Source organism: Plutella xylostella, chromosome 2 (assembly GCF_932276165.1).
Source record: "Plutella xylostella chromosome 2, ilPluXylo3.1, whole genome shotgun sequence".
NCBI lineage: Eukaryota > Metazoa > Arthropoda > Insecta > Lepidoptera > Plutellidae > Plutella > Plutella xylostella.
Genome location: NC_063982.1, coordinates 5,279,227 through 5,302,649, shown reverse-complemented (window position 1 = coordinate 5,302,649; position 23,423 = coordinate 5,279,227). Strand labels below are relative to the sequence as shown.

The following is a 23,423-nucleotide window of genomic DNA, read 5'->3' as shown; positions in this document are numbered from 1 at the left end:
TTCAAGCTGCCTGAAGGCCTCTGAATGGACTTAACGACTGATGCCGAAACATTAGTACTATTTATGACAATGGAGCATAATAAAGATTGCTATCAATAATGTGTTCAGCAATTAATTTAATGTTTTATGTCACCATAAATTGACAAAATATGTCGCAATATGACTTTAATTGGTTTATTAGTGCAACCGTGATGTAAGTAGTAAAGTGTTTGTTTTTTGCCGTATTATTAACCTGACCTTGCCTACCACTTCACCAAGATTCTTAGCAAGCAGATTGACAAAACACCCGTAATCCTGCTAGCGTCAAAGAAGTTAAGCAACTCATGGCACGGTCACCCATTGGATAGGTGGCAAATTTCAAGTGGTTGTTTTCTGTACGCTTCCATGCTTCGGAGGGGACCTTAAGCCGTAGGTCCATGTGGCTGTTTCGACTTATGTGCTATCGGTTAAACTTATAACAACCCCTCTTTTTCGTCGGGGATTAACTGACGCTCTGTGCTGACTAGCTGTTCCCGAGCGCTTCGTTTCGCCTTAAGAAGTTTTCCCGTGGGAATTCCGGAATAAAAAGTAGCTTTTGTACTTTCCCAGGGTCTAGACCGTATGTATACCAAATTTCATTCCAATCTGTTCAGTAGTGTTGGCGTGAAAGAGTAATAGACAGACAGACAGACACAGTTACTTTCGCATTTATAATATTATATAGGTATAGTTAGGATGATTGGAAAGTATCTGTATCTATGGTCAAATCAAATCATATCGGTTTAAATCGAATGAAATGTCTGAGGTTAAGTTGCGTCACTTGATCATTTCTCAGTCTGTATTGTATCGATTACTACATTCGACAAGCTCGTAGCTTGCCTACCGCAGTACTGGGGCATACTCTCTAAACCAACAAACGAACGAACAAGACACGTTTATGTGCAGCATGGTATAGCTAAGTCTGAAACAGAAATCAGAATTTAAAAATTCGCGAAAAAAAAGGCTTAGATATACCATGCTGCACATGTAGGTTTCGGCTTAGTATACCCTTTTTGCAACACCCTGTATAGAGCCGTGAGCCAGAGCTCCAAAGCTTCGGAAAAACAACAAAAAAATGGTGTTAGTAAGAAGCGGATCTGTATATGACTTGAAAGTTTAATTAATTTATAAACTTTAGAGCTATAACAAAACAATATTATTAACCCCTGACAAAAGGGTAGTGTATGTATAACGTGTCTGTGTATCTCTGTGTGTGTGTCTGTCTGTGGTAGTGTAGCTCACAAACGGCTGAAACCATTTCCAATTTTATATTTTGGTGTCATATTTAATGTTACTGGCTATATTTTATCAAAATCGGCTAGCCGTCGAAAAGTTATGCAACTTCTAGTGTTGAATATCGGGGGTTTTTAACGTTGGTTAGGTTATTTATGTAAAGATTACTTTTACGAACGTCTTTATACGGTTCACACGAAATAACATATTTAACCCAAATCTAGATGACAGTTTGTAGATTGGTTTTACTTAATAATTTCCGCCATAAATATATTTCTAGCTGGTTTAGGTATTGGTAGGATATGTCATCATAAAAGAGCATGAATAAATAATGAATTTTTAGAATGTCACAACAGAATATTTTACGTCAAGGTCAATTGTTTAAACAGGCTAGACTAGTTTTTTTTTAATAAAAATGTACTGTATGTTTAAATTTTCCCCGAAAATAAGAGTGATTTTAGTTGGCCTTCATTGCACACCATCCTAACTTCCTAACTAATATTATATAGTAATATATAGTAACTGTGTCTGTCTGTTACTCTTTCACGCCAAAACTACTAAACGGATTTGAATGAAATTTGGTATACATATAGTCTAGACCCTGGGAAAGAACATAGGCTACTTTTTATCCCGGAATTCCCACGGGAAAACTTGTTAAGGGGCGAAGCTCGCGGGAACAGCTAGTTGCTTATGAACATGGATTAATCAATAAATAAACGTAATACACTCATGTGCAATGAAAAAGTTCCACCTGCCATTGTCGTTCCATATGTCACTGGATATTGCGCGTGCGTGTATGATTAACGAAATAGACTTTAGTCGTGAGCTTTCAATATTGCAGATGGTGGCGTCATAAAAAACAAAAAAACACGCACTCACGCCTTGTACTAATGTACTCCCTTGCGGGGTAGGCAGAGGTGCATTGCTGCACCCACTTTTCCCCAGAGTGTATGTTAGTCCCAATGTAATAGGGGGCGGGCCTATTGCCATTTTACGGGCACATCCAAGACCCGAGAACAAATATCTGTGTTTAAACAAATATCTGCCCCAGCCGGGAATCGAACCCGGGACCATCGGCTAAGTAGTCAGGGTCACTAACCACTACGCCACGGCGGCGTCATAAAGCTAGCATTTTTCCCTTTAGGAGTTATTTGGTGCTATTGTCACTAGAACTGTTACATTGCTTAGGAATGGATATAAACACAAGTCGCGACCCACCACGTCCAAATGTGCAGTGAAAAGCGGGTGATTTGATTGCGAGTCACCTCTGACTACCCCGTCGGGGATTGCAGTCGTGAGCATTCTATTCTATTCTATTCTATTCTCTGTGGGGGTGTAAGTACCTGCACCTGGCTCTCTCGAGTGGAACCTTTGTGCATATCCCCATGGTCTAAACTGCCTTCCTAAGCTTGGACCATTTTCCACCACGCTGGTCCACTGCGGGTTGGTGGGTTCACATATCTAGATGTGCTAAATCTAGATATGCAGGTTTCCTCACGATGTTTTCCTTCACCGTAAGAGCGATGGTATACATTGTACTTAAGTTAAAAGAACTCATTGGTACATGTCAGCGCCGGGATTCGAACCCGCATCTCTTGGGTGAGAAGCGGGCGCTTACCCGACTGAGCTACCACCGCTCAGTCGTGAGCATATATGTATGTATTTATTTTCTTCAACTTAAAATATGTATGTATGTATACGATTAAAAAGCAGTTGCAGCCTTACAACCTGCTTTATTGTAATTTAATTCACAGCAAAATGTCACAGCTGCAAGCAATGTCCTGCAAAGGTTACTAGTCCTGTGCAGATATATCTACGATTTAACGACCATAGAGTTGCCAAATACGAAGATTGGACATTGTACTTTATGTATCAAAAAATAGAAATGAAAATAATTAATCAAAGAAATTTTCTCTTCCATCCAAAATTTGTCTGGTATAGATTGCTTTAAGCAATAAGACCGCCTTTTTGTACTACTTTATATATAAGTTGTGATAATTGTAATATTTTCTTTAATGGCGCAAAATAAAGAGTATGCTATTCTATTTTATTAGGTCCACTCACGAGCAATGAAAAATTTCCAGTGACATAGCACCAAATTTCTCCTAAACGGAAAAAAGTACCTTAACGACGCCGTCTGCAATATTGAAGTACCTAGATACATTTAACAGCGCATCAGATTGTTATCAACTAGAAACGTTAATATTTTGTTAAAATGTGAAATGTTTGAACTCATTTGGTGTTGGAATTTTGTAAGCGGAACTTTTCCATTTCTTGCGATTGTATTTTTAAAAGGATTCTGCTTATAACTACAACCTACCTTTCAATGTACATAGGTATACAGTGAACCGGAGGGCGTCCAACTTTATACTTGTGCTTAGTCCGTGGTACAACTTCTTTTAACTTCTATGTCCCAACGGCTATCCAAGAAACCTTACGAGTATATTTCCTAAGCTAAAATTACTACAGTGTACAAAAAAAGTGAACGCTGTTTTTGCCCAACCAATTGGGGACTGTTGGCAAACAAAAATAAAGCAGTATGTGCAATTTGTTTAGTAAGCCTAATTCATAATCACTTATTAGGAATCACAAATCACGTTATAATGATACCAATTACTGAACAACCACATTCTAACGTTTAGAAATCAAGCAATAATGTCAATAATGCAATGTTATGAAGTTAAAGAAACAAATAAGTAACAGTGTAAGTGGAAAGTGATTAGTTAACTGGCTTTTTACGAGTGTTTTTTGTCATTCGTACACTTGGGTTGATCAATTGCATGGATATAAATACTAGTGTTTCCTCACCTAAACATAATCATGCCACTCCTAAAGAGCGTCGTATTTCAAACTTACTTATAAAGGTAGATTTATGTTTTTTAACAAAGAACTCACGCCATCATCCACTGCTCCACATAAGCCTCTGTCAAGTAGCGCCACAACACTCTGTCCTCGGCCTTCCTCATCCAGCCATTACAGGCCACCTGTCTATGGTCGTCGGTCCAGCGGGTTGGAGGGCGTCCCACGGGATTCACTTGAGAACTCGTTTACCCCATCGGTCATTTGTTCTTTGGCCCACTGGCCACTTTAGCTTGCAGATTGTAGTATTTTTGAGTTTTTTTACGAATTATTCTGAGAAACTAAAAGCTTGGTCATCTTTATAAGAAAAAAAAAGAACCATATCTGTTGTTTAATAAGTGTTTAAATAAAAATTAGACAGATTTCTAAGGCGTTTGACAATCAACTAAAATCGTTTAGCATTAGTAGTAAATTAAAAAGTGACTTAGTAAGTTCCATGTCTACACAATAAAATAGGCTTACATTCTCTACCAGTCGACCTTCGAAGTCGGCGACCAATGACACAAGGTCGTTGGTACCGGACGCTAGGCTTTTACTCTCGAGATGCAGAGATATAATATGCTACTAGCTGTTCCCGCGCGCTTCGCTTCGCCTTAAAAAGTTTTCCCGTGGGAATTCCGGGATAAAAAGTAGCCTATGTTCTTTGCCAGGGTCTAGAACGTATGTATACCAAATTTTATTCAAATCCGTTCAGTAGTTTTGGCGTGAAAGAGTAACAGACAGACAGACAGACAGACAGATAGACAGACACAGTTACTTTTGCATTTATAATATTAGTTAGGATTAGGATTTAATTATGTGGTTGTTTATGCGTATTTTTTAATTAATTGGACCTCCCCGGGCTATCAGGGACTTACGCTAATACTGTCACCACGGTGACAAATGTTAGACCAGCTACTGTTATGTTTGGATGGTACGTTACATTTAAACCACTTATGGACATTTAAAATGTACAAGTCCAACCTATCCACTAAAAACTTTTTAACTGCTGAATTAATTTTGATTTTTAGATGAAATATAAAATTTATTTGGCGCTTATACAGACAAATGAAAATACATACCTACAACGATAGTATTCATCACGAACGAAACCGTAATATTTCTCACCTAAAAGTATATACCCTGCAGTGGGTTGACATAGGCTGATGATGATGATGATGATGATGATGATGATGATGAAAAGTATTTGAGTTACATAAACTATTACGGAACTTGATTTAATAAAAGCTTTTAGATATTACTATTATCTGTTAAAAATACTTTTTCGTCGAATAAACCAAACAATAACACTAAAGATAAATGTTACTGCATATACATAAATATGTGTCTAGCACATAACTAGGTAAAAAGGTCAAACAACTAACAGTTACAATAGAATGTTAAGTAATATTTAACACGTATGTATTCACAATATATGGAGTGTGCTTTTTACATTAGCTTCTCTGAAAATAGCAACGCTGTTACAATGTAATACATCCTAATCCTAACTAATATTATAAATGCGAAAGTAACTGTGTCTGTCTGTCTGTCTATCTGTCTGTTACTCTTTCACGCCAAAACTACTGAACGGATGTTAATGAAATTTGGTATTCATATATAGACCCTGAGAAAGAACATACGCTTCTTTTTATACCGGAATTCCCACGGGAAAACTTTTTGTATTATACCTACCTAGTGCTTCAAAAAGATCAAATTTTACAATATCATTATTTACATTGTCACATTGTTGACGTGCCTGGATAATTCAATTTGTATATAAAGTAAATCTAAATAAATATTGTCAGAAAAGATATTGATAAAGATATACCTACCGGATGAAAACGGGCTTCCAAACGATTGTGCGTGTAATTTTACCATTAAAAAACTCAAAATCATGTCAAATTATAACAAAATTATAACCAATTGTTACTTAGACAATGGTAGATGTTATCTGGAAACTTTTGCTTTTAGTGGTAAGTCTCATAACCAACATTGAGAGATGTTACGTCATTTAATACGTATTAAGTAGTCGAAGTATGATCCGTTCATTTCGACGTTGCCGTCTAGTCAGTAATCCGTACAGTCAGCGTTATATGTATATAGGTGATTGGTAATGTTATCATGTTAGCCATCTACGCAAGCGAGTCACCCGCTTTTCGCTGTACATTTGTCACTTGATAGGTCGCGAGCCGTATCGCCGTTTTTGAGTACAATGCACTGAAGTTGTCGAGTAAGTGGGCAAACCGACTTTCAGATATTTTCTAGCTGCCCGAAGGCCTCTGACTAGGCTTATCGACTGCTGCCGATGCAGCAACCGGGACTTACGGCTTAACGTGCCATCCGAAACACGGTAGCGTCCAAAAAAGAACCACTTGAAATCAGTCAGCCAATGGATGGCTGACCGTGCCATGTGATGCTTAGTGCCAATTTCACCATTCTCTGTTAGAGCATAACCAGGGAGTAATGGTTAACTTTTGACACATCTGTCATGAATTTTATATGGAGATGACGTTTAATTTATAAATCAATCCCTGTCGGTTAGATAACCGAGAATGGTGAAATTGGCACTTAATCTCGATCACGGACGCTTCTTAACCATGTGAAACATGTTTTTTTTTTAAGTTTTATTCTATCTACTATAGCGTCACTCCACATCAACAAACTCTAACTAAACGTGTAATACTGTGCATACTCAAACGCTATACTCTTCCGGTGGAAATTATGTGAATTTTAAAACAGTCTTGTGGCGCGCCACTAATAAGATTGTAATATTGTATCAAATGATGCCACTTACATCTGATTACATAGTTTAATGTGAGGTTGCGGAATGGTGGAATAGTACGATTTGCAAAAAAATATTTTTAATAAAAAAATTACCTATGTAAATATTCTGCCTAGCTTGAGGTCGGATGGCCGTGTGTGACATGTCCTCACATATTTATTTATTTATAAAACACACACTCACACACACTCACGCCTTGTACTAATGTACTCCCTTGCGGGGTAGGCAGAGGTGCATTGCTGCACCCACTTTTCGCCAGAGTGTTATGTTAGTCCCAATGTAATAGGGGGCGGGCCTATTGCCATTTTTCGGGCACATCCAAGACCCGAGAACAAATATCTGGGTTTAAACAAAAATTTGCCCCAGCCGGGAATCGAACCCGGGACCTTCGGCTCAGTAGTCAGGGCCACTAACCACTACGCCATTCGGTCGTCAATTTCGTATTTATTTATATTTATTAAATATGCATATCAAGGGGAATTGGGTCGGTAAACTTTGTATAGGATGATGTTTTTAAAGATAAATAGCGAGGTTGTAATATATTATTATGTTTGAATCTAGTACAAAAATAACTAAGAAAATTCTAAATATAATCTACTGAAATAAAATAACAATAGAATTTAAAATTGAAAACTTGCGGTTTAGTGCGCTCCGGCGAATACATATTAGTCTGTGGTCAAAATTATAATTCAGTACAGTCCACGTAGGGTGGGAAACCCACCATTTAGCTTGACCAACGACCTTACTGAGCCAGATGGCCGGTAGTGGCTGAATGAGGAAGGCCGAGGACATAGTGTTGTGGCGCTCCTTGGGAAAGGGTTATGTCCATCAGTGGATGATTAAGGGCTAAATTCACGAGAAATGAAAAAGATCCAGTTACAAGAGCCCCAGAAATTGCACTCCTGGGCAATGAAATAGTTCCACTCAAAAAATGCCGACACCAAACAACCGAAATTTATTCAAACATTTAATTTAAAATTTGAAGAAAATATTACCGTTTTTAGTTGGTAATATCCTGATGCTCTGTTAAATGTACTTCAATGTTTCAGAAGGCGTCATTAAGCTAGCCTTCCGTTTAGGAGTAATTTGGTGCTTTTCTCAGTGGAACCTTTTCATTGCCCGTTAGTGTATTTCCTACGGAAAAGACTAGCTTAAAGACGCCGTCTGCAAAATTGAAGTAACTGAACAGCGCATCAGAATATCATCAACTAAAAAAGTAAATATTTAATTCATATTCTAAATTAAATATTTGCCAAAATTGGGGTTTATTTTGATGTCGACTTTTTGTAAGTGCAACTTTTTTATTGCTCATGAGTGTAATTGTAACTATTGTAACTTGCCGTCGACAGTACATATTTATATGAGTTCCTTCACCCTAAGCTTTGTCATGGAGAGTATACTGTCGGTGCATTTCAATATTTCCATGTCATTCTTTTGTTTATATTGCAAGACACTGTACCGCATCCAATCTGCCAGGCATATTATATCTAACGAAACTAATAACTTAGCCAACGTAAAAAAACCATAAGTCGCACAACTTTTTAATGGCTTAGCGAATTTTGATAAAATATGGCTAAGAACACTTGGTGTAACATTACCAATTACCCTAAAGAATAAAACCGAAATCGGTTCTGCCATTTAGGAGGTGCGTAACCACAGACAGATACACACACAGTTACACAGACACATTATACAATTATAACAAACCTCTTTTTACGTCGAGGATTAAAAAATTAAAGATGCGATTTCATAAAATATCTATTTGACTATGGTTAAACAGTATTCCTTAGCTAGAGGCAACTTTTATTTCGAACTCGAATACATATAAAACCCAGCCCCCCTACTCTTGAAAGGCAATGTATTGCGCCTGTCTTGCGTTGTCAACATTAAAAAAATAATAACTTCTCTTCAAAAGCGTTTTTACAAACACTAAAAATACTTATATAATCAGCTAGGTAAGGTAATGCCTATTTTATTTAAGAACTTAGAAATAAGAATATAATGCATACAATTAAGAAGTTATTTTACAAAAACGCCAGAAAAGTCTTTTACGGCCAAAATCTCAAAGAAATTCTTCATTCTGGGTACTTGGTTCTTAGTACTAGGTTCTAAAAAAAGGCTTTATCTGGATGAACATTTATGTATTTTTTTTATGTTGACAACGCAAGCCAGACGAAATACATTGCCTTTCAAGAGTAGGGGGGCTTGACGGTTAGACTTTTAATTTACTCTTTGTCTTGTATTTCTCGTTTCCTGGATTTTTTCTGGTTTTCAGTGTGTCAATTTATTTAAATCTTTTATATTTATTTCACTTCAATGGGGTCTGAAGATTGCAACTTTAATTGCATAACATGGAATTGACATAACACTTAAGGATATAAAACTCGTGAATACATATAATTATTCAGCCGTGCTTACGAACTGTCAATATGATTATGTTGTGTGCTGATTGCAACAGCTTCAAGGCTCAATCGTGTTCGACTGTGGAGAGTAAAGTTATTGCAGCCAATACGTTATATTAGAATAATATAAATGTCAAGTTATGTTATAATAAACTATTGACATTTTAGCACCTGATAACTAAATCTTATCAAAAACAATAGGTACTTGTAAAAAAACCAAGTCTCGTAACTCAGTTGTTCTACGGTAAAAAGTTGTGAGATCCATGTAATACCAAGTCTTATCCACGCACGCATCTCAATCTTAAAAATCTTTAATGTTTTATATGAATATATTCATTCGGCCATCGCATGGAAACGTGTTAAGTAATTAAATTATTTAGGGCGATGACCAAGTCAATATATTTATATAAAACATTAAAGAGTGCCGCTTTTTTGCTCGACTTGGTGGGGGCACTGCCGTGCCCCCAGATAAACTTCTTGTCCATACTTAGTAAGGCTATTAGGGAATCTGACCTACCCAAAAGCTTCTTCAAATGCACATGCTCGCATGGCATGAAAACCCCCAGTCTTTGTGTTTAAAAACTCAATAAGCAAGAATTTTAATCCAAATCTGTCAAAAACTTTATGCTTCAAAGCAGATTTTTATTCGGTGTCATAAAACGTTTTAATATTTAAATAAAAACATATAAAAAGCGCCAAAATTCAGATTGGCTGGGCCTTCCTTCCTGAAAATATATTTTTTGCACCTCCCACATTTAACAGAGCATCAGGATATTATCAACTAAAAACGGTAATATTTTGTTCAAATTTTAAATTAAATGTTTGAATAAATTTCGGTTGTTTGGTGTCGGCATTTTTTGAGTGGAACTATTTGATTGCCCGGGAGTGTAATTTCTGGGGCTCTTGTTGTTCACGCTTTCACGCCATCTAACGGATGTGGCGAGAACTACAGGAGGCGCACGCGCACCACGGATGCTTTGCCGTCTTAGACCGTCGTCCTATCATCTAGTTTGTTTCACAGCGCCATCTATTTTATTGTATTAGTTTGTATAATCATTATTGTAATTCACTTGCCTTTGTGACACCAGCAAATAAACATTTAAAAATTAACGAATAATAAATCCATCATTCTGAGTAATTCAAATTCAAATTCAAATGGTTTAATCGACGTAAAATTTTACAATTATTTGTCGATAGTCATCTACCACCATTTCACAAAGGCCCCGTCATTGAGAAGGAAAGAAATGGCGAAAGAAACTCCTCGAGCATCTTTTCAACTTTTTCCTTATAATCTATTACAATTTTTACTTATATCTAGTACCTACAATTTTACTTAAGTACCTATATCCATTTCATTTTTTCAATAGCCTTAGCTGAGGTGGACAAGACCACGCGTTTTTGTCGTTTAAATAATCATTTATACTATAGTAAGCTTTACTACATAATGTAGCTTTAACATAATTCTTAAATTTTTGCTCAGTAAGGTTTATTGCTTCATTTGATAATTTATTATAAAAACGTATACAGTTCCCCATGAATGATGTGTTTGTTTTCGAAAGTCTGAGTGTGGGGAAAAGCAACTTATTTTTGTTTCTGGTCTCAATACCGTGAGTGGCTCCTACTTTACTAAATGAATTTAAGTTTTTACGAACATACATAATATTTTCATAGATATATTGGCATGGAACAGTTAGTATACCTATTTCCTTAAACGTATCTCTTAATGAAATTCTAGACCCTAATACATATATGGCTCGAATTGCTCGTTTTTGCAGAACAAAGATTTGATTAATGTCAGCCGCTCGTCCCCACAATAGAATTCCGTAAGACATAACACTATGAAAATAACTAAAATACACAAGCCTGGCTGTATCTACATCTGTTAACTGTCTAATGGTTCTAACCGCATAAGCTGCAGAACTCAATCTACCGGCTATCCTCTCAATATGGGGTCCCCATTGCAACTTTGAGTCAATTGTAATACCCAGGAATACCGTTTCATTTACTAACTCTAGCTTATCGTTATTCAATGTCAAATATGTCTCTACTTGTCTTACATTAGGCAAAGTGAATTTAATACATTTTGTTTTCTTGGAGTTAAGAGCTAAATTATTTACAGTGAACCAATTAGCAACTATGGAAAGAGTACTGTTTGCATTGTCAAAATTGACTTCTTGTCGCTTCAACTTAAATATAAGTGAAGTATCATCAGCAAACAGTACTATCTCACATAATTTATCTACCAAAAACGGTAAATCGTTAACATATACAAGAAACAAGAATGGTCCTAAAATCGAGCCTTGTGGAACACCCATACTGACAGGACAGCCAGCCGAACGCACTCCATTTATGTCAACTAGTTGAGTTCTGTTGCTCAAGTATGATTCCAATAATGTAAGAGCTTTGCCAGTTAGCCCATAATATTTAAGTTTCATAAGTAGAGTGGCATGATCCACACAATCAAATGCTTTCGATAGATCGCAAAAAACACCCACAGCATCAAGACGTTCCTCCCAAGCACTAAATATGTGTTTGACCAACGCGACACCAGCGTCAGTTGTAGATCGACCTTTGGTGAAACCGAACTGTTGGTTATGGAGAAGGCCGTGAATATTAAAGTGCGAAAGCATTTGATGCAGCATAATTTTTTCAAATATTTTACTCAGTACTGGCAAAACTGATACAGGCCTAAAATTATTGGGATCATTTTTCTCACCAGATTTAAAAAGCGGTATTAGTTTACTAAGTTTCATCAAATCGGGGAAAACACCGACCTCAATGCATCTGTTAAAAAGATTAGCCAAGTGGGGTGCTAGGATATCAATAACATGACTAATAACTTTAACGGACATGCCCCATAAATCTTCTGTCATTTTTAAATTTAATTCTTTATAAGTGGTAATTATGGTCTGTGTATTTATACCATGAAATTGAAAGTCGAGATCGCAAGGCGGTGCATTCCCTCTTAGCAAACGTTCAGCTTCAGCGCAAGATGAATCAAGGTTCTCAGTTGTAGCTATCGGTATACTACGGAAAAAATCTTCAAAGACGGAAGCCACTTCTTCACTAGATGAAACAATTTTATCATTAATTTTAAGTTCAAAATTTAAATCACGTGGTTTATTCTTCCCGGTTTCAGTATTAATGATATTCCATACGGTTTTAATCTTGTTCTTAGAGTTTTTAATCTTTCTATTTATATAATCTGATTTAGCTTGGTGGCAAACGGCTTTGAATATCTTTGTATATTTCTTTACATAATCTCTAAAGTTATCGTCGTGAGTAAATGTACGCTGTTCATAGAGATCATATAATTTACGTCTGCTCTTATAAATTCCCGATGTTGCCCAGTCATTAAGACTTAGTTTACAATTAACATCTACTTCTTTCTTAGTGAACACGTTTTCAAATTCTTGAGACAAACCTTGAAATATTTCCTTAAAGGCATCATTGGGATTTCTTTCAGAGCTTCTACAGTAGCCAAGTTTACTGTTCAATCGAGATTTAAACTTATCAATTCTGTATGATGTTACTGGTCTGAACTTGAAAGTGGCTGACTTACGTTCAAAAGTACAAGGAAACGTAATAATTTGCCCACTGTGGTCGGATGGTAAACAATTGATTACAGAATGATTAGTAAAATCACAATTACAGTAAATATTGTCAATACAAGTGGCTGAGGTGGGAGTAATTCTGGTAGGTTCCAGGAAGACATTACTTAAATTATATGACTTGAATAAATTAATTATACAACATTTCATAGAAGTCTCAACTAATAAATCGATATTAAAATCTCCCACCACGACCACTTGTTTTGAGCTCTTAGATAAGATGGTAAGACTATCCTCCATCACTTTCTCAAATACATTATAGTCAGAAGAGGGGGGCCTGTACACGCTTAAAATTATATACTTGTCCATCTCAACACAAGCTAGTTCAGCTATTCTTTCGACCGATAATTTTACAATATCTTTCCTATCCTTACATTTTAAATTTTTCTTTACAAATATTAATGATCCTCCTTTGTCTAACGATTTCCTATTAAATGAGCTAATAACATTGTAATTTTTTACATTAAAATTCATGTCATCATTTTTAAGGTGATGCTCAGTAATACAAATTATGTCTATGTCGTATTGTTCTAAAAATAACTCTAGCATTAGAAGTTTGCGAGAAAGCCCCTGAATGTTCTGGTGTACAACTCTCAGTTGCTCATCTCTTGTCGTGCATGGCAGTTTAAATTTACATTAGTATTACTACTAACTATCGTATCAGTTGGTCCTACTTCTGTTATACTACTTATAACAGGGTCATAAATGTTGTAAGCTAACAATTTAGCTATCTGTCGCTTATAAAACTTAGGTACAAATAATGTACTCTTGGTCAAAATAAAATTGTGAATAAATTTATTTGTATCGAAATACATCATCTGTTCCCTATGACCAAATGTCATGTTAAATATCAACATATTTAACTCATGTATCTGAGTGTTCTGCTTATGAGACCGTGAAGCGGAATAGGGAAAAGCACAGATTATCGTTTTCTTGATTTCCATGGTAGAAAGGGCGTCATAGCATCTTATTAAGTCATTTTCTGTCACATCTAAGCTGTTTCCAATTAACAATACTAATGTAGTGTTTGCACTGTATTGTCCTGACAAAATTCTATCTACAATTTGGTTATAAGAAGCCCCTGGCATACATATATTAATGACTTTTTGTTTAAGATAGTCATTTAACATGTGACCCATTTTGCTACCTAGCTTATCTGAGAAGACAATTGTCTCATAAGGAGCTTCTCGAAGCAGGCAGGTACTCGGTGTTGAAGACAGGGCAATCTCGGACCGGTTGCACGGTGACGGGCTGCTCGTCGGGACGGCTGGCTCGTCGTTGCAGACTGTAGTAGCTGGCTCGTCGTTGCAGGCTGTACTAGCTGGCTCGTTCACATGAAGAGTGCAGGCTGGTGGCAGCTGAGTGTCAGTTAGTAGGACACTACTCGTCGCGACGGCGGGCTCGTTGTTGCAGGTTGTAGTAGGTGGCTGAATCTCATCAGGGGGGCAGGCAGATGGCAGCTGATGTAGCTGAGTGTCAGTTGGTAGGACACTGTCTGCTGGCTGCTGGTGCTGTTCAGGTGAAGCACTCTGGTTGAACCCCGAAAGAGGTGCCGACATCTGGGGACTGGTGGTTTTATCCCCAGAGTATGGCGTACGGGTACTATTTAGGGCAGACTCTAAGTTGACCAGTCTGCGCTGCAACATTGCCATGTTCATCTCATAGTAGCTGTTGCATTCCGAAAGGTCCTGCCTATGGACTAAAATATCCTTCTCATACTTATGGACCAGTAGTCCAAGTCTAACATTTTCTTCTTTTATAGATTTCATTGGTTTTTGTAACTTTCTCAAAGTATGTTGACATCTCTTTATAGATCTGTTGATTTTACAGTATTTTTTCAGTTTATTCGCACCGATAATCTTGGGTGTCACTTTGTGTTCGCAGAGTTCTTTGCAAGGTGTAGTGAGGTCTATGGTAGGTACTGCTTTACATTGTGAGTTGATCAGTTCCTCATACAAAGCGATGGTTTTATCATTTTCATCCCGCTCTTGCTCTTCATTCCGTCTTTGGAGCTCTCCGTTGGCCTCAGCCAGCTGTTGTTCCAGGCTGTGGATTTGCGACAGAGTAGCTTCATGGATGTTCTGGCACTGCTGGTATGACCTCAGTAGACCATTGAGCTCATCACACTTGCCTTGCAGATCTTGGTACTGAATATCCTGTTCTACTAATTGGTTTTTTAGCACTGTGTTCTTTTTTAAGATGCACTCAAATTCCATTTCATTTTCATCCCGTTCCTTCATGAGTTGGTCGGTCAGTTCACGGGATGCTTTGAGGTCCTCCAGGGCTGTCCTCAGCCGGAGTTCCAGGTCACGGGTATGTGCCTTGCTTCGGGACATCATCTTGGTTTTGTCTGAAAAAACACGGGGTGCTACGGTAGTATATCGGTATAGGATATGGGGTGAATAGTCAGAGCACCAGATAGGGCTTATTTTTCAGGGTTTTAGTTACAGAACAAATGTTACAGTAACAAATGTTTATTCATGAAGTTACTGATAATTTATAAGCAATTTGGTAGTAGTAGAATTCAAATTGTAACTGATTTTCACTAATGAATTGTTATTATTTTCTAAATAATAATATAATACTTTGAGTAAGCTAAAAATACCTAATTTAGTTATTTGTTGACTAGTCTAATAAAAGGATGTTTTGTTAGTTATCTATGTAACAAGTACAGGCATTCAAATTCACTTCCACATATAAGTCAAGTGAACCGAGCACACAAGTCATAGAAGGATTTAATTCCCTATTCCTAAACTCCTAAACCAGGACTACCTACTAGACTACAGGGATGGGGAGCAGGTAATGTTAGAAGGGAATATTCCTAAATAAAAAATTAACTTACAAAATGTTGTTTGAACAATTTGATCCTATGTATTGTGGTAAAATTTGAAATTAAACAATGAGACGGGACAGGGAGACTACAGTTTAGTTTAGGATAAACTAAGTTACTAGGTTTTAAATAGTAAAGATGAGATTGAGAAGAGAAATAAAAATAACTAAAAAACTAAGTTAAATACCTACTTATTAGAAAGAAAAGGAAAGTAAAACGGCAAAGAAAGTTAGAATATCTTAATTTAAACTAAGTATAAAGGCTAAAGGGAGGGAAAACTAGATAATTTTACACAATACTCGCCTGATAATTCGTTGGAAATTTGAGTTTTGACAGGTTATAGGTGGTTCCAATTTCAACCTCATCAATTTGGTTAAAAACTTGTCTTGAGGCTCAAACTTCACTTGTTACACACTTATTTTAAATTCATTTATACAATTACACTAATTTTAAGCTAATTTACTAGTATTTAATCAATAAAAAATATTTAAAACTAAGCAGCTGTTTCGTAGACAGCTATTCGCCAGGGTTGCCCTAGTTTTAATTTTTTTTTTAGTACAAGCCGTAAACCTTACTATAGGCAGGCAGGACATACTATCGCTGGAGCAGGAGACCAGGAGCGAGGAGTCTGGAACGAGCCTACCACGGGACCAGGATTAAGTACCTGTTCCCAACATTTGGACCTTCTTCGCCGGAAGCAGATACTCGAGGACCACGAGAAACGGTCAGGCTTCTTTCCTTACCATCCTCCTTCCTCTCCTACAGTGATAAATCGTGCGCTTATCTCAATTCCAGTGAAATCGCGACACGCGGCATCGGCGGCAATATCGTCAGTTTCGTGACCGCACCGCGTGGCATCTTCACCAAGTGAGTACTCCATCTTTCCACTAAGCCCCTAAAATGAGTGACAGTGAATCTAAATCGTCTGATAGTGCTGCTAAATCATTAAAAATTCCGCGTTCTCCTCAATCACGCGAAAATTCTGGTGACCGCATGGCCGACCTCAAGAAACAACGAGGTACCATGAAGGCACGGTTAACTTTATTCGATAAATATTTCATTAATTTAAAAGATACCGAATTAAACAGCACCGATAAGGCCGAATTAAAGTTGCGAATGCAGTCTATTGAGTCTTTGTATCAGAACTTTAACCAAATTCAGTGCGAAATAGAGAGGTTATCCGATCAGAATCAATTAGAAATACAATTAGAATACCGTGAACAGTTTGAGGAGCAATATTTTAGGGCGTTAGCGGCCGCCGGGGGCAGGTTAGTTGATGAGAGCATGGCGAACTCCACGTGTACTCGCAATACTTCATCTAAATTAGCATCTGTAAAGTTACCAGAGATTAAACTACCGACCTTTAACGGATCATATGATCAGTGGTTAGAATTTAGGAACTCGTATGACACCATGATACATGAACGGGATGACCTGGACGCGATTCAGAAATTCCATTACTTGAGATCATCTCTAAGCGGGAGTGCATTGCAGGTTATCAGTGCGCTAGAATTTACTGCAGCCAACTACACTCACGCGTGGGACCTCCTAACGAATAGGTTCCATAATAGCCGTTTGTTGATCCATAATCATGTAAAATCGTTGTTTAATACTCAAAGTATTCAATCCGAGTCACCTTCACAAATTAGAAAACTGATAGATACCGTTAATCGTAATTTAAGAGCGTTAAAAACAATAGGCGAACCCGTAGATCAATGGGATACGTTAATCATATACCTAATCGTAACAAAGTTAGACCCAACCACAGAAAAAGAGTGGGAAAGTCAAAAAGGCTCCATTAGGTCTGATCAGCCGAGTAGTTCTTCACTAAAACTAAGTGATTTGCTTTTATTTTTAAAGAATAAGGCTGACACCCTCGAACTGATAACGGTTAGTCACAATAAAAATAAATCATTACAAGAACACAAATCTTCCCACGGTAATAATCACTTTGATGCTAAAAAATACGCGGTACATAAGCCCAATCAACAAGTACATAGTTATGTGTCTAACACTCAAAGCAAGTCGGAGAAAACAATTCGCAGTTGTGCAATGTGTCAGAGTAATCACGCGTTGTACACTTGTGTTTTATTCTTGAATTTACCCGTTAACGATAGGGTTAAGTTCGTGGAGAGTAAAAACCTGTGTCCTAACTGTTTACGGTCGGGTCACTCAATTTCAGACTGCACTTATGGCTCGTGCAAGTTATGTCATCACAAACATAACGGTTTGTTACATAATCAGGCTAATAGTAGTAGTAGTTTATCTGTCGTGCGTGCGAATTCATCCTCGCCGGCCGATAACAATAATATTCCCACTATTTCAGCTGCACTGCATAGTCAATCTGAACCTAATTCGAGAGAAAATAGGTGCGATATTGGTTTGCATACCAAGTTGAGAGGTCTGCAACCTACCTTATTGTCCACCGCGTTAATAGAAGTAGCTGATGTCAACAACGAATATCATCTAGCCCGAGCGCTCCTTGATAGTGGCAGTCAGCATAGTTTTATAACGGAGAAATTAAGTAAAAAGTTAAAGCTTCCCCTAATACAGTCCACTGTTCGAATTTCGGGTGTAGGACAACATGTCACTAACTCGAGTCAACTATGCGAAATAGCTATGAGATCTAAATCGTGTAGTTACAATACAATGTTGCAATGTCTCGTATTGCCTTGTATAACTTCTAATCTGCCCAGTGTAGGTATAGATGTAGATAGTTTATGTATGCCGGAGAATATACAGCTCGCAGATCCCACCTTTAACATTCCGTCAGAGATCGACCTACTTATAGGCCCGGATAGGTTTTGGGAACTGTTAGAAGGAGAAAGAATTCGATTACAAAGCGGACCTTACTTACAAAACTCTAAGTTAGGTTGGTTTATTTCAGGCCGCATTGACAACACGAACCTATCGAATAAACAACAGGTTCATTGTCATTTTACATCTACGATAGATAACGATTCGTTAGATTTGCAAATGAGAAAGTTTTGGGAAATTGAAGAAGTCCCTATAACAAAAAAGCTCACCGCAGATGAGCTAAAATGCGAAGAGTTATTTTGTACCACGACTACTCGCGACGAAACAGGTAGGTTCTGCGTTAGGATTCCCCTGAAAGAATCAGCTGACGCGCTCGGTGACTCATACAGCACGGCGCGCAGCAGGTTCATGTCGCTCGAGCGTAAACTACAACGTTCGCCCGAGTATAAACAAATGTACTGCGATTTCATGAATGAATATGAGTCGTTAGGTCACATGACACGTATAGGTATAGATAAACCCGAATTACCTAACTATACTTTATCGCACCACGGGGTATTTAAAGAGAGTAGCTCCACAACTCGTTTACGTGTAGTTTTTAATGCCTCGGTGCCCACAAAATCCTCAAAATCGCTTAATGACATTCAGTATTCAGGTCCAGCGTTACAAAACGATATATTTTCTATATTATTGCGATTTCGTCAGTATAAATACGTCGTTTGTGCTGATATCGAGAAAATGTATAGACAGGTTCTCATTCAACCTGATCAAAGGTCATTGCAACTAATTGTCTGGCGCGACTCGCCGGAGGATCCCCTAGGAGTCTATCAATTGAACACCGTGACTTATGGGACGGCCTCAGCGGCCTATCTGAGTATGCGCTGTTTACGTCAGTTAGCGTCGGAATGCGGTGATGACGTCATCGCTCGCGTCATCAATGAAGACTTTCTGGTAGACGATTTAATTACCGGTTGTGATGATTATCAACGGCTACATAGTATTTGCGAAAAAACTTATCAAGTATTAGAAGCTGCCGGATTCATACTTAGAAAATGGACTTTTAATTCAAAATTTTCAGAAAATAGTTCAACTGAAATGTTTATGGGAGAACATACTCAAAGTAAAACGCTAGGGTTAGGTTGGCTAAACACGACAGATGAACTGCACTTCACAACAAAGGTTGAGAATGCACCTAGGTTGACTAAACGAGTCATGTTATCGATTATATCACAGATTTATGACCCATTAGGTTTATTAGCGCCAGCAGTAATTATTTCCAAAATTCTCATTCAGAAATTGTGGCTATGTAAGATAGATTGGGAAGATGCCGTACCAGATAGCATAGTTAAAACTTGGAACAGTTTCATACAGACGTTGAGTACTTTAGTAGAATTGAGAGTTCCTCGTTATGTAAGGAGTGAGCACACTCAACACACGGAACTGCATATTTTTTCCGATGCATCTCAAGATGCATACGGCTCTTGTGCTTACATTAGAAGCTACGATGACCTATCCGAAGTTACGGTGAAACTACTCTGCGCTAAAAGTAAGGTAGCTCCCTTAAAAGGTTTGAGTATACCACGATTAGAGTTATGCGGGGCGTTAGTAGGTGCGAGATTATGTCATAAAATTGTAAACGTTCTAAGGTTGAAATTCGACCGCATTTATTGTTGGACCGATTCTACTATCGTAATTGGTTGGTTGCGAATGTCTCCGCACTTATTGAAACAATTCGTACAAAATAGGGTGAATGAAATAAATGAGCTTACTGGAGATCTGACCTGGTTACATGTGAATGGACTACAGAATCCCGCAGACCTATTGAGTAGAGGTCTAAATCTAAGCGAGCTTAGTCAGTCTAGTAGGTGGTGGCATGGTCCCTTATTTTTAAAGGAAAATAATTTAAATTTCAGCCAACACTTGCCTAATGAGCTTCCTGAGTTACCAGAATTGAAAACGCAAACTACGTCATTAATTTGTACAGTAGATAATGTGTTTGACTTTGAAAGATATTCAACTTTGAATCGAATGAAACGTGTTGTAGCATATGTACTTAGATTTATTAGCAACACTCGGCCGCAGCGCGGACAAAAGACGACCGGCCCGTTATCAGTAGATGAGATAACGGCGGCTGAACGCGCGCTAATTATTATCGCTCAAAAACAGATGTTTCCGGAAGAATATCATAACTTAGAAAACAATTTACCTATTTCAAATAAAAAAGGTTGTTCTATAACGGGACTTAACGTATTTTTGGATAAGTTTAAGATAATTAGAGTAGGCGGCAGATTGTCGAATGCCACTGAATTCGATTATAATAAAAAGCATCCAGTATTATTGTGTAGTAAACATCGGTTTACGCTTCTGCTAGTGAGAGACGAACATATACGTTTACTTCATGCGGGGCCTCAGCTGTTGCTAGCGACCGTGCGTGAGTGCTACTGGCCGCTCGGGGGTAGGAACCTGGCGAGGCAGGTGGTGCGGCGATGCGTCATATGCTCTCGTCTGAAAGGTAACACGCTGACTCCCATCATGGGAGACCTACCTTCTGAACGTCTTCACCCGGGTTATCCGTTTATGTACTGTGGTGTTGATTACGCAGGGCCAGTATCAATATTAAACCGTAAGGGCCGCGGCGGGTCTCTGGTAAAAGGTTACATTTGTTTGTTCGTGTGCTTTGTAACTCGTGCCATCCACTTGGAGTTAGTCAGTGGTCTCTCAACTAAAGACTATATTTTAGCGCTGAAAAGGTTCTATAGTCGCAGAGGTAAACCAAAATCTATCTTTTCCGATAATGCGGGAAATTTTACTGGTGTAGAAAAAGAGATTTCCTTAGCTATAAAAAATAATTCTCAAGAAATTATTGATTTTGCAGCCAATGAACAAATTCAATTTAGATTCATTGTCCCACGTAGTCCTCATAGCGGGGGTTTATGGGAATCAGGAGTCAAATCGTGTAAGCATCACCTTCGTAGAATAACCGGTGATTCTAAGTTGACCTTCGAAGAATTTACGACAGTATTGTCATTAATAGAAGCAGCATTAAATAGTCGTCCACTATCCCCACTGTCCGCTGATCCTAATGACCTTCTCCCCCTTACCCCAGCCCATTTCCTCATAGGAAGGCCTCTGACCGCACCTGCCAGCGCTGACCTGACGGGCGCTGCCCCTCACCGCCTGCTACGCTACGACCGAGTCGAGCAGATGCGACAGCATTTCTGGAGACGCTGGAGCAAGGAGTACGTCTCAGAGCTTCAGATCCGCAGCAAATGGAAGACGAGGGAACAGGACCTGCAGATCGACATGATGGTACTGATCAAGGAGGACAATACCCCTCCCCTGAGATGGCGGCTGGGGCGAATAGTGCGGACCTACCCAGGCAAGGACGGCGTCTCTCGCGTAGCCGACATACGGACGGCGCGCGGGATCATTCAGAGGACGTTCGCCAAGATCTGTCCACTTCCGATGCAAGCTGATGAAGACACCAGCGGTGGCGCAGACTCGACGACCTCAACCGTGACTCCGAGACATGGCTGACTGATAGAAAGCTGATGCTTCCAAGGCCGGCGGGATGTTCACGCTTTCACGCCATCTAACGGATGTGGCGAGAACTACAGGAGGCGCACGCGCACCACAGATGCTTTGTCGTCTTAGACCGTCGTTATATCATCTAGTTTGTTTCACAGCGCCATCTATTTTATTGTATTAGTTTGTATAATCATTATTGTAATTCACTTGCCTTTGTGACACCAGCAAATAAACATTTAAAAATTAACGAATAATAAATCCATCATTCTGAGTACAAGCCGTAAACCTTACTATAGGCAGGCAGGACATACTATCGCTGGAGCAGGAGACCAGGAGCGAGGAGTCTGGAACGAGCCTACCACGGGACCAGGATTAAGTACCTGTTCCCAACACTTGTCACTGGATCTTTTTTTTATTTCTCGTGAGTGTAGCCCTTAATCATCCACATATAGGTAACGACAGACAGATACACACATTTACACAGACACGTTATAAACATATATAACAAATCTCTTTTTCCGTCGAGGATTAAAAAATTAAAGATGCGATTTCATAAAATATCTATTTGACTATTATTAAACAGTATTCCTTAGCTACAGGCAACTTTTATTTCGAACTCGAATATGTATAAAACCCAGCCCCCCTACTCTTGAAAGGCAATGTATTTCGTCTGTCTTGCGTTGTCAATATTAAAAAAATAATAACTTCTCTTCAAAAGCGTTTTTACTTATATTATCAGCTAGGTAAGGTAATGCCTATTTTAAGAACTTAGAAACAAGAATATAATGCATACAATTAAGAAGTTATTTTACAAAAACGCCAGAAAAGTATTTTACGGCCAAAATCTAAAATAAATTCTTCATTCTGGGTACTTGGTTCTTAGTGTTAGGTTCTAAAAAAAGGCTTTATCTGGATGAACATTTATGTATTTTTACTTTTTGTAAAATCGATTTTGAAGAGAAGTTATGATTTTTTTTTATATTGACAACGCAAGACAGACGAAATACATTGCCTTTCAAGAGTTGAGAGGGGGGCTTGACGGTTAGACTTTTAATTTACTCTTTGTCTTGTATTTCTCGTTTCCTGGATTTCTTCTGGTTTTCAGTGTGTGAATTTGTTTCTATCTTTTGTATTTATTTAACTTCAATGGGGCCGGTAACATTGTAACTTCAATTGCATAATATGGAATTGGCATAAACACTTAAGGATATAAAATTCGTGAATACATATAATTATTCAGCCGTGCAGCTTACGAACTGTCAATATGATTATGTTGTGTGCTGATTGCAACAGCTTCAAGGCTCAATCGTGTTTGACTGTGGAGAGTAAAGTTATTGCAGCCAATACGTTATATTAGAATAATATAAATGTCAAGTTATGTTATAATAACCTACTCACATTTTGGCCCCTGATAACTAAATCTC

The 23,423-nt window shown here is 38.1% G+C and overlaps 2 protein-coding genes across 2 annotated transcripts in view; both read left to right on the top strand.

The window, feature by feature from the left end:
• Positions 1–23,423, top strand: part of LOC105380871 (proteoglycan 4) — a 47,982-nt gene that overhangs the window by 2,794 nt on the left and 21,765 nt on the right. The gene's annotated exons all lie outside the window — the stretch shown is intronic.
• On the top strand, positions 18,756–22,246 carry LOC125488763. The gene is made up of 2 exons (XM_048622213.1): positions 18,756–18,799; positions 21,447–22,246. Exons 1-2 carry the CDS (start codon positions 18,756–18,758, stop codon positions 22,006–22,008), a joined length of 606 nt encoding a protein of 201 aa, XP_048478170.1. The 3' UTR covers positions 22,009–22,246.

Bases quoted from the DNA above. Each gene is read 5' to 3' on its own strand.
- LOC125488763 (XM_048622213.1), top strand. From the start codon at position 18,756: ATGCGAAGAGTTATTTTGTACCACGACTACTCGCGACGAAACAG. The intron at 18,800-21,446 runs GTAGGTTCTGCG...TCACCTTCGTAG, and splicing joins GACTACTCGCGACGAAACAG to AATAACCGGTGATTCTAAGT.